The 13,614-nt window shown below is 51.2% G+C and overlaps 1 protein-coding gene and 1 non-coding gene across 2 annotated transcripts; both read right to left on the bottom strand.

Annotated features, from left to right (window-relative positions):
• Positions 1 to 537: 537 nt before the first annotated feature.
• On the bottom strand, positions 538 to 641 carry LOC116476050 (small nucleolar RNA U13). The gene has a single exon (XR_004250120.1). It is a non-coding gene; the product is annotated as a small nucleolar RNA U13 (small nucleolar RNA).
• Positions 642 to 2,440: 1,799 nt separating this feature from the next.
• On the bottom strand, positions 2,441 to 11,090 carry GIP (gastric inhibitory polypeptide). The gene is made up of 6 exons (XM_032163325.1): positions 11,011 to 11,090; positions 9,329 to 9,435; positions 7,045 to 7,215; positions 5,210 to 5,302; positions 4,377 to 4,478; positions 2,441 to 2,608 (listed from the first exon to the last, which is right to left on the bottom strand). Exons 2-6 carry the CDS (start codon positions 9,412 to 9,414, stop codon positions 2,599 to 2,601), a joined length of 462 nt encoding a protein of 153 aa, XP_032019216.1. The 5' UTR covers positions 9,415 to 9,435; positions 11,011 to 11,090; the 3' UTR covers positions 2,441 to 2,598.
• Between the last annotated feature and the right edge of the window lie 2,524 nt (positions 11,091 to 13,614).

The raw sequence follows: 13,614 nt of genomic DNA, 5'->3' as shown, positions 1-13,614 counted from the left end.
TTCTCCTGTCTCAGCCTCCCGAGTATCTGGGACTACAGGTGCCAGCCACCACGCCTGGCTAATGTTGTTTTTGTATTTTTTTTTTTTTTTTAGTAGAGACGGGTTTCACCATGTTAGCCAGGATAGTCTCGATCTCCTGACCTCGTGATCTGCCTGCCTCGGCCTCCCAAAGTGCTGGGATTACAGGCGTTAGCCACTGCACCTGGCCTTTTTTTTTTTGGAGATGGAGTCTTGCTCTGTCACCCAGACTGGAGTGCAATGGAGCAATCTTGGCTCGCTGCAACCTCCGCCTCCTGTGTTCAAGTGATCTCCCGCCTCAGCCTCCTGAGTAGCAGGGATTACAGGCACCCACTATCATGCCTGGCTAATATTTTTTTGTTTTTTTGTAGGGATGGGCTTTCGTCATGTTGGCCAGGCTGGTCTCAAACTCCTGACCTCAGGTGATCTGCCCTCTTCGGCCTCCCAAAGTGCTGGGATTACAGGCGTGAGCCACCATGTCACGAGACTCCTTTTTTCTATCTTTTTTTCTTTTCTTCATGTCAGAAGGGTAATGTGCCAACATTGTAACAAGGTTCAAGGGTGGCACATCTCACACATGCCCGTGAACACCCAATCATCACACCCATGCACTACAAAAGTATCAGAGGATCAGATCTTTTCTCTATACAGATTTTTTTTCTTTTTTGGTTAATTGGGCGTGGCGGCACATGCCTGTAGTCCCAACTTCTCCCAGCTACTCGCGAGGCTGAAGTGGCAAGATCGCTTGAGCCCAGGAGCTCAGGGTTGCAGTGAGCTATGATTACAGCACTGTACCCCAGCATGGGTAACACAGCAAGACTCTCCCAGTAAAACAAACAAAACCACAAAAAAACTAGAGGTCTTTCTTTGTCACCAGACTTTATGCTCTTTGGGGGCAAGGATTGTGTTCATTTTCTTCATTGCTGCATATACAGTGTTTAGCACAGCCCTGCCAATATTAACTTTCCAATAAGTGTTTGTAGAATAAATAGATGAATTAACAGATGCAAGTAAAAACCATATTTCCTTTTCTCTCTTTTTTTGTTTTTTTTTGGAGACAGGGTCTCACTTTGTCACCCAGGCTGGATGTAGTGCAGTGGTGTGATCTCAGCTCACTGCAACCTCTGCTTCCTGGGTTCAAGAGATTCTCATTCTTCAACCTCCCGATTAGCTAGGATTACAAGCGTGCACCACCACACCTGGTTCTTTTTTTTTTTTTGTATTTTTAGTAGAGACAGGGTTTCACCATGTTGGCCAGGCTGGTCTCGAATTCCTGACCTCAAATGATCCTTTTCTTTTCTTTTTTTTTTATTTTTGTGTGTGACAGTCTTGCTGTGTTACCCACGTTGGAGTGCAGTGGCGCAATCTCAGCTCACTGCAACCTCTGCCTCCTGGGTCAAAGCTGTTCTCTTGCCTCAGCCTCCCGAGCAGCTGGGACTACAGGTGCCTGTCATCATGCCCAGCTAATTTTTGTATATTTAGTAGAGACGAGGTTTTGCCATGTTGGCCAGGCTGGTCTCAAACTCCTGACCTCAGGTGATCTGTCCACCTCAAGCTCCCAAAGTGTTGGGATGACAGGCTTGCGCCACCACACCCGGCCCTCTTTTCATTTTTTATTTTTTATTTTAAAGACGGGGTCTCAGGCAGGTACGATGGCTCATGCCTATAATCCCAGCACTTTGGGAGGCTGAGGCAGGCGGATCACCTGAGGCCAGGAGTTCAAGACCAGCCTGGCCAACATGGCGAAACCTCGTCTCTACTAAAAATAAAAAATTAGGCCTAGCGCAGTGGCTCACGCCTTTAATCCCAGCACTTTGGGAGACAGAGGCAGGCGGATCACTTGAGGTCGGGAGTTCGAGACCAGCCTGACCAACATAGAGAAACCCCATCTCTACTAAAAATAAAAAATTAGCTGGGCGTGGTGGCGCATGCCTGTAATCCCAGCTACTCCGGAGGCTGAGGCAAGAGAATCAATTGAACCTGGGAGGCGGAGGCTGCAGTGAGCTGAGATCTCGCCATTGCACTCCATCCAGCCTGGGTAACAAAAGCAAGACTCCATCTCAAAAAAAAAAAAAAAAAAAAATTTAGCCAGGCATGGTGGTAGGCACCTGTAATTCCAGCTACTCTAGAGGCTGAGGCAGGAGAATCACTTGAACCCAGGAGGCAGAGGTTGCAGTGAGCTGAGATTGCACCATTGCACTCCAGCCTGGACGACAGAGTGAGATTCCATCTCAAAAAAAAAAAAAGATGGGGTCTCACTCTGTTACCCAGGTTGGTCTCGAACTTCTGGGGTTAAGCAATCCTCCAGACTCAGCCTCCCAGAGTACTGGGATTACAGGCATACGCCACCATGCCCAGAACATATTTCCTTTCCATTGGGTGGTGCCCACACACAGAGATACACAAAGACAAACAGGCCCTGTTAGTGCTCAGTAGTCATTTTAATAAATTTTCACAATGGGCTCGACTTATCTCAGCATAAACTTTATTGGTTTGGGTTCTCTTGGCTATTCTGGAGTGGGGCTGAGGCAGGCGCTAAGTGAAGGGCAGAATCCGGTCCTGAGCTGGGTGTGGTCAGAGTCACCGAGACCTGGGGAGAGTGGGGAAAGGAGAGGAAGGTTGTTATGGACTTGGAGTCGGCCAAGCACATTTATCCTGGGACCCAACCATTGGTGAACCCCTCCTGCCTTCAAATCACCTTTTTAAATATTTTAATTTTTATCAATTTACTTTTTTTTTTTTGAGATGGAGTCTGGCTCTGTCGCCCAGGCTGGAGTGCAATGGCGCGATCTCGGCTCACTGCAAGCTCCGCCTCCCGGGTTCACGTCATTCTCCTGCCTCAGCCTCTCCGAGTAGCTGGGACTACAGGCGCCCGCCACCACGCCCGGCTAATTTTTTTGTATTTTTAGTAGAGACGGCGTTTCACTGTGTTAGCCAGGATGGTCTCGATATCCTGACCTCGTGATCCGCCCGCCTCGGCCTCCCAAAGTGCTGGGATTACAGGCATGAGCCACCGCGCCCGGCCAATTTTTTGTATTTTTAATAGAGACGGGGTTTCACTGTGTTAGCCAGGATGGGCTTGATCTCCTGACCTCGTGATCCACCCTCCTCGGCCTCCCAAAGTGCTGGGATTACAGGCATGAGCCACCGTGCCTGGCCTCATTTTACTTATTTTTTAAGAGACAGTCTCACTGTGGTGCCCAAGCTGGAGTGCAGTGACTGTTTACAGATGTGATCATAGATCACTGCAGTCTTGAACTCCTGGCCTCAAGCAATGCTCCCACCTTTGCCCCATCAAATCACCATTTTAATGATAAGTAATCAAAATAATTCACAAAAGTACAGAGACTGTTACCCATCTTCTTAGGGAGATTTTCTTACACCCTCTTCTCCATGGATCTGCTCACACTCCTATCCTTTCTTCGCCTCCTGAGGTTCCTATCCCAGATTTGCTCCCTCAATCCCTCCCTAGCCACTCAGCATCAACGTCTGAAGTGTTTTGGTTTCTGCGCCTCCGTGTCTGCATCATGAGGGTCCTGTCTCACCCTTTAGGTGGACAGGTCTCTTCATAATATTTAGTCCCTCGATTCTGGGACATAAGGAATGGACTGAATAATTTTCCAGCTGATGAGGTGGATTCAAGAGACCGTTGAAGCCAGCAGTGGCCACAGAGAAAGGAAACATGCCTCCAACTATGTAGTTTCCCATCACCAGGAAGGTGCCATGGCCCAAGGGTACAGAGGGAAAGCTGAGAACAGGATGGGGCTCTCAGCTTGGTGGGTAGAATTGGGGATTGGCAGGCCACAGGATGGGCTCAGCTCGGTGGGTAGGGACAGGCAGGGCACAGGATGGGCTCAGCTCAGTGTGTAAGGACAGGCAGGACACAGGATGGGCTCAACTCGGTGGGTAGGGACAGGCAAGACACAGGATGGGTTCAACTCGGTGTGTAGGGACAGGCAGGACACAGGATGGGCTCAGCTCGGTGGGTAGGAGTAGGCAGGTAGGGATAGGCAGGGGAGAGCATCATCTTGCCTGGAAGAGTGAGGAAGAAGAACAAATAGTAATCAGAGCTGCTAACCTTGCTGAGCTCTTATTACTCCTCAAAGATGGCCCTCAGGCCTCCACTTGAATTGTCTTTTTTTTCTTTTGTTTTTTTTCTTTGTATTTTTCCACTTGCATTCTCTTACTTAAAGCTCACAACAATCCCGTAAAATGATTCTATACCTCTGATTTTAATGAAAACACTGAGGTTCAGAAAGGCTATGTAATCAGCCAGCATGTGGAGGGGCAAAGATCTGAATCCTTGTCTGATACCCAAGCTCAAGTTAGAACCTCTGTACAACACCACACTCCCCTACCTGAGCCTGCAGAGGTTTGTCTGATCCACCAAGCAGGCCAACAGCTCTTGAATCAGCAAGTCCCGCAGCAAATCTTCATCGCTGGGGTTCTTGGCTGGGGAGCTGCAAGGGAACAGCCTCTGGCTAACTATTTCAGCCTGAGCCTCACCCAGAGAGGGTAAACACAGGGCTGGGGACACCACTGAGGGGCAGCCGCGGATGGGGGGAGGGAGCCGACACAGCTGCCTCTCCGTTGGAGATCTGGAGCCTCCTTTCTGCCAGCCCCACCCAGCGCTGCCTGCCTGGGGAATATGGACTCTTCATACAGGGAGAGTCAAACAGAATTCTGGTGTAAGATATTCCGCCCATCCACCTTTGCCAGTGTTCCAGAATGCAGAGAGTACTTTGGGCACATTCACTCTTTGAAATGACCTGTGCCATTCAGAGAGGGGATAACTGATTTCAGGGGAGTGGGCCTGGGAACATCCCCCGCTCTTTCACAAACAGCCTTCCCGACGTTTGGCAGGGAGAGGTGGTGAGGCCAGGACTTGAGGTCTCTTCTTTCCTGCCCTTCTCCTGACTCAGTGACTCTGCTGTGCATGAAATCATCAATCTTAGAAACCCTGTTCCTGAAACCGCTCCTAGCACCCCTCCCCTGTTCCTCCATGGCTTCTTCCTTAAGCTTGGGCTGACCTCCAGGAGTTTGCTCAATGAAGCCCCCTCTTTGAACTCTGAGAGGAAGAGGATGCTTATCGCAGGTCCTTGCTCTGCTCTGGGGTCAGGGAGAGGGAACAAAGAGGTGGGGGCGGGGCAGGAGGCTTGGCTCCCTCCCTTCCCTCTGCGCCCTGACTCACCTCTGTGGCTCCACTGCCTCCTCCTCCTTCCTATTAGCTTGGCTGGCCAGCTCCAGTGCCCGAGCCTCCCTCTGGGTGATGTTGTGTTTCCAGCTGGGAAGATAAAGATTAGAGAGCGGGCAAGCTGCGGAGACTCCAGTCTAGGGACACTTGAATCTTTTAATACCTGAGCCCCAAAAGCAGAGGGTACCTTTTTCCACTCAACCCCACCCAACGGTGGTCTTCAGCTGCCTCCACCAGTGAACAGCTTTTCAGAATCTACCATGCTGACCAGAGAGGGCGGGGAAAGAGACTTGGCATAGAGCAGGGAGGACGAGGACAGTTAATCTTTTCTTCATTTTTTTGGTGTGTGTGTGAGAGACAGGGTCTGGCTATATTGCCCAGGCTGGAGTGCAGGGGCACCATCTCGGCTCACTGCAACCTCTGCCTCCCAGGCTCAAGCCATCTTCCCATCTCAGCCTCCCGAGTAGCTGAAACTACAGGCAGGCATCACCACACCCAGCTGATTTTTGTACTTTTTGTTTGCCGTGTTGCCCAGGCTGGTCTCAAATGAACTCATGAGCTCAAACAATCCACCTACCTGGGCCTCCCAAAGTGCTGAGATTACAGGCGTGAGCCACCGTGCACAGTGCACAGCCAATCCTATTTTCTTTCCTTTTTTTTTTTTTTTTTTTTTGAGACTGAGTCTCACTCTGTTGCCAGGCTGGGGTGCAGTGGTGTAATCTCAGCTCACTGCAATGTCCGCCTCCAGGGTTTGAGCAATTCTCATGCCTCAGCCTCCCCAGTAGCTGGAATTACAGGCACGCGCCACCACACCCAGCTAATCTTTGTATTTTTAGTAGAGACAATATTTCACCATGTTGGCCAGGAGGGCCTCAATCTCCTGACCTCGTGATCTGCCCTCCTCAGCCTCCCAAAGTGCTAGGATTACAGGTGTGAGCTACTGGGCCTGGCCCTAGCCAATCCTGTTTTCAAAGTCTAAAGTGGCCACTGCCAAGCAAGCAGTCATTAGAAGGAGCTCCTCTCTCCCTTGCTTCATCCTCAGACCCCTGGGGATCCTCTCTGAGCTCCCATACATCTTCTGACTCCTCCCCTTTGAAGTAAAGGAACACAGTGGCTCACACTTGCAATCCCAGCACTTTGGGAGGCCAAGGCGAATGGATCACTTAAGCCCAGGAGTTTGAGACCAGTCTGGGCAACATAGTAAGACTCTGTCTCTACAAATAATTTTAAAAATTAGCCGGGCATGGTGGTGTGAGGCTGTAGTCACAGCTCCTCGGGAGGCTGAGGTGGGAAGATTGCTTGAGCCCAGGAGGTCAAGGCTGCAGTGAGCCATGATGGTGCCACTGCACTCCAGCCTAGGTGACAGAGAGAGATCCTGTCTCAAAAAAAGAAGGGAGGCTGGGCGCGGTGGCTCACGCCTGTAATCCTAGCACTTTGGGAGGCCGAGGAGGGCGGATCACGAGGTCAGGAGATCGAGACCATCCTGGCTAACACGGTGAAACCCTGTATCTACTAAAAATACAAAAAAAAAAAAAAAATTAGCCGGGTGTGGTGGCCGTCGCCTGTAGTCCCAGCTACTCAGGAGCTGAGGTAGGAGAATGGCGTGAACCCGGGAGGCGGAGCTTGCAGTGAGCTGAGATCGTGCCACTGCACTCCAGCCTGGACAACAGAGCTAGACTCCATCTCAAGAAAAAAAAAGAAAAAAGAAAAAGAAAGGTGCCACCTGGGGTTGTACATCACGTGGCCTGTGTGGCCACAGCTGGTGGCCTCCTCTGAAGGTAGGAAGGCAGAGCCTGGCACAGGGAACAGGAGGAGTGTAAGCAATGACTCACTCATTCTTCTTCCCCTTTTGGGCCAGCAGCCAGTTCACAAAGTCTTGTTGGTGAATCTTGTCCATGGCAATACTGTAGTCACTAATGAAAGTCCCTTCCGCGTACCTGGGGCCTCGAGGTTGAGGGCTGCTCACCTTAGCATGAGATCCAACAGGCAGGGAGGGGAGAGGGCTGGAAACAAGGGTGCAGAGAAGGGGCAGAGATGGGGGGAGAATCAAAATGCTAGGGTAAATGACTGTCACTAACAGGAGGCAGACACTTGAAAACAAACCAGTTCGTTTTTATGGAGACTCCCTGTGGATCCACTCCCCACCCCACCTCCCCCCAGGCTTTATCCTCAGCTCCAGGGTCCACTTCCTGCAGCCTCAGTGTGTGTGGCTCTGGATTCTGGGCAAAAAGAGATCAGGGGGCCAGGCGCCGTGGCTCATGCCTGTAATCCCAGCACTTTGGGAGGCCAAAGCAGGCGGATCACCTGAGGTCGGGATTGAGACCAGCCTGACCAACATGGAGAAATCCCGTCTCTACTAAAAATACAAAAATTAGCCAGGCGTTGGCCGGGCGTGGTGGCTCACGCCTGTAATCCCAGCACTTTGGGAGGCAGAGGCAGGCAGATCATGAGGTCAGGAGATCGAGACCATCCTGGCTAACATGGTAAAACCCCATCTCTACTAAAAATACAAAAAATTAGCTAGGCGTGGCGGCGGGCGCCTGTAGTCCTGGCTACTCCAGAGGCTGAGGCAGGAGAATATCGTGAACCCGGGAGGCAGGGCTTGCAGTGAGCCGAGATTGTGCCACTGTACTCCAGCCTGGGCAACAGAGCGAGACTCTATCTCAAAACAAAAAAACAATTAGCCAGGCCTGGTGGCACATGCCTGTAATCCCAGCTACTCAGGAGGCTGAGGCAGGAGAATCACTTGAACCCAGGAGCTGGAGGTTGCAGTGAGCTGAAATCGTGCCATTGCACTGCAGCCTGGGGAACAAGAGCAAAACTTAGTCTCAAAAAAAAAAAAAAAAAAAAAAGGCTGGGTGCGGTGGCTCACGCCTGTAATCCTAGCACTTTGGGAGGCCAAGGCGGGTGGATCACAAGGTCAGGAGATCGAGACCATCCTGGCTAACACGGTGAAACCCCGTCTCTACTAAAAATACAAAAAAATTATCCAGGCATGGTGGCGGGAGCCTGTAGTCCCAGCTGCTTGGGAGGCTGAGGCAGGAGAATGGCGTGAATCCAGGAGGTGCTGCTTGCAGTGAGCAGAGATCGCGCCACTGCACTCCAGCCTAGGTGACAAAGCGAGACTCCATCTCAAAAAAAAAAAGGGGGGGATCAGGGTCCCCCTCATCTGAAAGGACTGAGTCACACAATTCCCTCCTTTACTCCTCCTGCCGTGGCCCTTCCTGATTCAATTCCTTCGTTCACATTCCATAACAATAGTCAACTCATACAAAAACTCTGAGAAGCACTCTATAAGCCCTTGAATCCATAAAATAATTTCATCCTCACAACATCCTATGAGGTAGGTTCTATTTATATCCCCATTTTGTGAATGGAGAAACCAAGGTGCAGAGATTACCTTATTATTATCTTATTGTCTGCCACTCTGTGTAGGTAACAGATCCAGGATTTACCCCAGGCCATCTGGGCTCAGATCTATGTTCTTAACATCTACATGATACAGGCCAGGCGCAGTGGCTCACGCCTGTAATCCTAGCACTTTGGGAGGCCCAAGCAGTTGGATCACGAGGTCAGGAGCTCAAGACCAGCATGGCCAAGATGGTAAAACCCCTTCTCTACTAAAAATACAAAAGTTAGCCGGGCGTGGTGGCGGGTGCCTGTAATCCCAGCTGCTTGGAGGGCTAAGGCAGAGAATTGCTTGAACCCGGGAGGCGGAGCTTGCAGTGAGCCGAGATTGCGCCACTGCACTCCAGCCTGGGTGACAGAGCGAGATCCCGCCTCAAAAAAAGAAAAAAGAAAAGAGAGAAGCAAACATGCATAAATGAATAAAGCATTTATTGGGAAGGGAGATTCTGTCATCTTCGGACAATTAGCCACCAGGAAGTCCCTCCAGAGATCTAACCATAGTCTCTCCCGCTGTAACAGCAGCACACAATAAATCCTCTCTGGCTCAGTGCTCACTTTGCACTCACGCTGCCGGCAGGTATTTCCCTGGAGCTTCCTACCTCTTAGCCTGGATTGCTTCCCTTTCTCATCTCCCCCTAGAAACAAATCCAGAACCTGTCATCCCCTAGCCCCTCCTCTGCCCCATCCCTTTCCTCTCACCACTCCTACCTGGAGTGACCCTCTTTCTTCTCTCCTAGTCCCACTGCCAGGAACAGGGACAGCAGTAGCAGAGCAAAGGTCTTCATGGCCACCATCTTCCAAGGTTATTTCCTGAGCTAAGACAGAAAAAAGCCAGGACATGCTGAGAGAGCAACCAGTAGGGGCTCTGAAAGCTGGAGAGGGGCGAAGCCCTGAGATTTGGACCTTTTCTTCCCCCCGCTGTTTTTTTTTTTTTGAGATGGAGTCTCGCTCTGTTGTCCAGGCAGGAGTGCAGTGGCGCAATCTTGGCTCACTGCAACCTCCACCTCCTGGATTCAAGCCATTCTTCTGCCTCAGCCTCTGGAGTAGCCTGGACTACAGGCATGTGCCACCACGCCCGGCTAATTTTTTTATTTTTAGTAGACACACGGTTTCACCATATTGGCCAGGCTGGTCTCAAACTCCTGACCTTGTGATCCGCCCGCCTGGGCCTCCCAAAGTGCTGGGATTACAGGCGTGAGCCATCGCGCCTGCCCAGTTTGGACCTTTTCTAAGAGCCTGGGGCAACACCGTGGGGGAAGGTGAGGGGTGCTGTGCACTGGAGTTAGTGACTAGAAGGGACATGGAACCTGACCAAAAGATGGGCCAGGCTGGGTGCAGTGGCTCATGCCTGTTATCCCAGCACTTTTGGAGGCCCAGGTGGGTGGATCACTTGAGGTCAGGAGTTTGAGACCAGCCTGGCCAATATGGTGAAATCCTGTCTCTACATAAAAGACAAAGATTAGCCAGGTGTGGTGGTGCGCGCCTGTGATCCCAGCTATTCAGGAGGCTGAGGCACAAGAATCGCTTGCGCCTGGGAGGAAGAGGTTGCAGTGAGCCGAGATCGTGCCAGTGCACTCCATCCTGGGTGACAGAGCGAGACTCCATCTCTAAATAAATAAATAAAGGCCGGGCGCGGTGGCTCACACCTGTAATCCCAGCACTTTGGGAGGCCGAGGCGGGCGGATCATGAGGTCAGGAGATCGAGACCATCCTGGCTAACACGGTGAAACCCCGTCTCTACTAAAAAAATACAAAAAATTAGCCGGGCGAGGTGGCGGGCGCCTGTGGTCCCAGCTGCGCGGGAGGCTGAGGCAGGAGAATGGCGTGAACCCCGGGGGGCGGAGCCTGCAGTGAGCCGAGATCGCGCCACTGCACTCCAGCCTGGGTGAAAGAGGGAGACTCCGTCTCAAAAAAAATAAAAAATAAAATAAATAAATAAAGGAAACATCAGCGCTACCTTCTCATTTCTCTTTCTCTTTTTTTGAGACAGGGTTTCGCTGTGTCACCCGGGGTTGGAGTGCAATGACACAATCGTGGCTCACTGCAGCCTCAACCTCCTGGGCTCAGGCAAACCTTTCACTTCACCCTCCCGAGTACCTAGGACCGCAGGCATGTACCACCATGCCCAGCTAATTTTTTAAATTATGTGTAGAGATCGAGTTTCCCTCCATTGCCCAGGCTGGTCTTGAACTCCTGTGCTCAAATGATCCTCCTACCTCCGCTCCCAAAGTATTGGGATTACAGGCATGAGGCACCGCACCTGACTATCTTCTCACGTCTCATACAGAGGAAGAGAAAACTAAGATGCCAGGGCTGCTGAGCATCTCAGGGTTGCCAAGAGCCACCTGCTCTCGGGTCATCTCATCCATCCCTGTCTCCACTTCTCTTACCAGACTTCCTTTCCAGCTCTTCCAGAAGAAGGACAGATAGGGGTCTCCTTCCCCTGCCTTCTGGACCTTCTGAGCCTGCTGAAGAAATCATGCCCCAGCTCCTTTATATTGGGCATAGACCTGCTGATTAGCCTAAAAGCATCTTATCTCAAGAAATTAAGCCCACAGCTCCTGCCACATTAAGTCCATTTTGCACATAATAGAGTTGCCCTTTCCACCTGAACTGTGCTAATTGGTGATTAACATTTGGCTATCTCCAGCTGCTGTCTGGGGCCTGCCTGTGGGTAGGGTACCCTAAGTACCCCCTTTTTTCTTCCTCATCCTCCCTTCTGGGCACAGGGCCCACTACTATTCTTCTATGCCCTACTTCCTTTACAGTTGCCCTCAGTTAGCAGGGGTGCTTGTAGGCCAGGCGCAATGAATCACGCCTGTAATCCCAGTGCTTGGGAGGACGAGACGGGCGGATCACCTGAGGTCAGGGGTTCAAGACCAGCCTGGCCAACGTGGTGAAACCCTGTCTCTACTAAAAATACAAAAATTAGCTGGGCACGGTCATGCACGGCTGTAATCCCAGCTACTCGAGAGGCTGAGGCAAGAGAATCACTTGAACCTGGGAGGCAGAAGTTGCAGTGAGCCAAGATCGAGTTCACTCCAGCATGGGCAACAAAGACAGACTCTGTCTCAAAAAAAAAAAAAAAAAAAAAAGAAAAGAAAAAAGAAAGGGGGCCGGGTGCAGTGACTCACGCCGGTAATCCCAGCACTTTGGGAGGGCGAGGCGGGTGGATCACGAGGTCAGGAGATCGAGACCATCCTGGCTAATACAGTGAAACCCCGTCTGTACTAAAAACACGAAAAATTAGCTGGGCATGTTGGTGGGCGCCTGTAGTCCCAGCTACTCGGGAGGCTGAGGCAAGAGAATGGCGTGAACCCGGGAGGCGGAGGTTGCAGTGAGCCGAGATGGTGCCACTGCCCTCCAGCCTGGGCGGCAGAGCGAGACTCCATCTCAAAACAAACAAACAAAAACAAACAAACAAAAATTAGCCAGGCATGGTGGCACGTGCCTGTAGTCCCAGCTACTCGGGAGGCTGAGGCAGGAGAATCGCTTGAACCCGGACCTGGAGGCAGAGGTTGTAGTGAGCCAAGATCGTGCCACTGCACTCCAGCCTGGGTGACAAAGCAAGACTCTGTCTCAAAAAAAAAAAAAAAAAAAAAAAAGGGTACTTGTAGTGAGGACAGACTTGGGGTAGGGTGGCACTAACTGGCAGGGGGACACTCCCACAAGGCAACAGGCTACTTCTGGGTGGGAGAGAGTAGGTCCACAGTCATCTGACTCCCAGCTCTGGACAGTGGCCCATGGCTTTGGTGATGTGGCAATGCCCCCATCACATTATCTAGAGAGGTGTCCCAAGGGCTCAAGAATGTTGAGGGAACATGAAGGATGGGGGTTTCCTAGGGACAGCTGGATAAACTGAGAACATACATTCAAGCTGTCTTCCTGCTCAGGGGCAGGATAAAGTGGGAGAAAGAGATATGTTTGTACCTAGGGGGCTCACAGGAGGGTGGGGTAGTTACAACTTTATCTAAAGAGATTTAGGAGCCCCTCTCCTCATATGTCCTACTGTCCTGTACAAGAGAAGTATGTCATCCTGTCTCTTCTATCAGAGTGAAGACCCTGGAGTTATGCTGTGCCTCTCTATTATACAGGAGCCACTCCAAGGCAGGGGCTTTCTGTCCCTGATCTGCCTGGGAGCTCTCTGAGAGGAGGAGGAGAGCTGGAGGCGATGTCCCCCCAGCACACTGAGGCTCTCTGAGGCTAAGGGCTGTGTCTCCCCCTGAGAATGGAGACTCCTTGGGATACTCCCTTTGCCTTTCTCCAAGTACTTAGCACATCGCTCTGTCCACAGGGGCTCTCAGTCTAGAAGGGGCAGGGCACAGATTGCATTTTTGGCAGACCTCCAAGGCCTTCTTTCCAGGCTCCTCCTTTGCCGCCACCATGGGTACTTGGGACCATAAACAGCCAAGCTCATGCTCTGCCTATTAGCTCCAGGTCCTAATAAAGGCCACCTTCCTTTCCAGGTGAACACCCTAACCTAGGAGCAGATCCAGCATGAAATTAAGTGTGTGTGTGGGATGAGAGGTACCTGGACTAGGAGAGTCACTTACCTCTGCCTCCTGGAAACCTCCTCTGCATACCCACCCATTCTCCACCATCTAGAAAAACTCCTCCCTTAGCAAGCTCTCCAAATTCCATCTCCCAGCTGCCAATGGGCAGAGATTAGACATCGATTCAGATTTGACCTCCAAGGGAGATGTGAGGGCTGCTTGTGATCTTGTTTTCTGCTGAGCAACACAGTTAATGAGCTCAGAAGGGCTTGTGTTCAAACCTGCCTCCTGCCTGGAGGCAACGGTATCCAAGAAAAGTGAACACTCCCTGGGAACCCTGAGTCTGGGGCCAAATTGGAGTCAAGGAAGGCTCTGTGATGGGCTCTAGCAGCCATGAGCCCCTGCCTTGTACTCTGTGGATTTGGGGGTGGGCTGCTCTGAAGGCCAATGTACTTTATTTTATTTATTAATTTAGAGACAGAGTCTCACTCTGTCTCTCAG

This window comes from Hylobates moloch, unplaced genomic scaffold (genome assembly GCF_009828535.3).
Source record: "Hylobates moloch isolate HMO894 unplaced genomic scaffold, HMol_V3 SCAFFOLD_10, whole genome shotgun sequence".
NCBI classification, from domain to species: Eukaryota; Metazoa; Chordata; class Mammalia; order Primates; family Hylobatidae; genus Hylobates; species Hylobates moloch.
Note: the sequence above shows the minus strand (reverse complement) of the source record. Positions and strands in the feature narration are given on the sequence as shown.

What these genes read in the sequence shown, in the direction of transcription:
- GIP (XM_032163325.1), bottom strand. Translation starts at nt 9,414, where the DNA reads ATGGTGGCCATGAAGACCTTTGCTCTGCTACTGCTGTCCCTGTTCCTG. An exon ending in AAGAAAGAGGGTCACTCCAG is followed by an intron (nt 7,216 to 9,328) that starts GTAGGAGTGGTG and finishes CCTTGTTTCCAG; the next exon opens with CCCTCTCCCCTCCCTGCCTG. An exon ending in GAGGCAGTGGAGCCACAGAG is followed by an intron (nt 4,479 to 5,209) that starts GTGAGTCAGGGC and finishes GTTCCCTTGCAG; the next exon opens with CTCCCCAGCCAAGAACCCCA.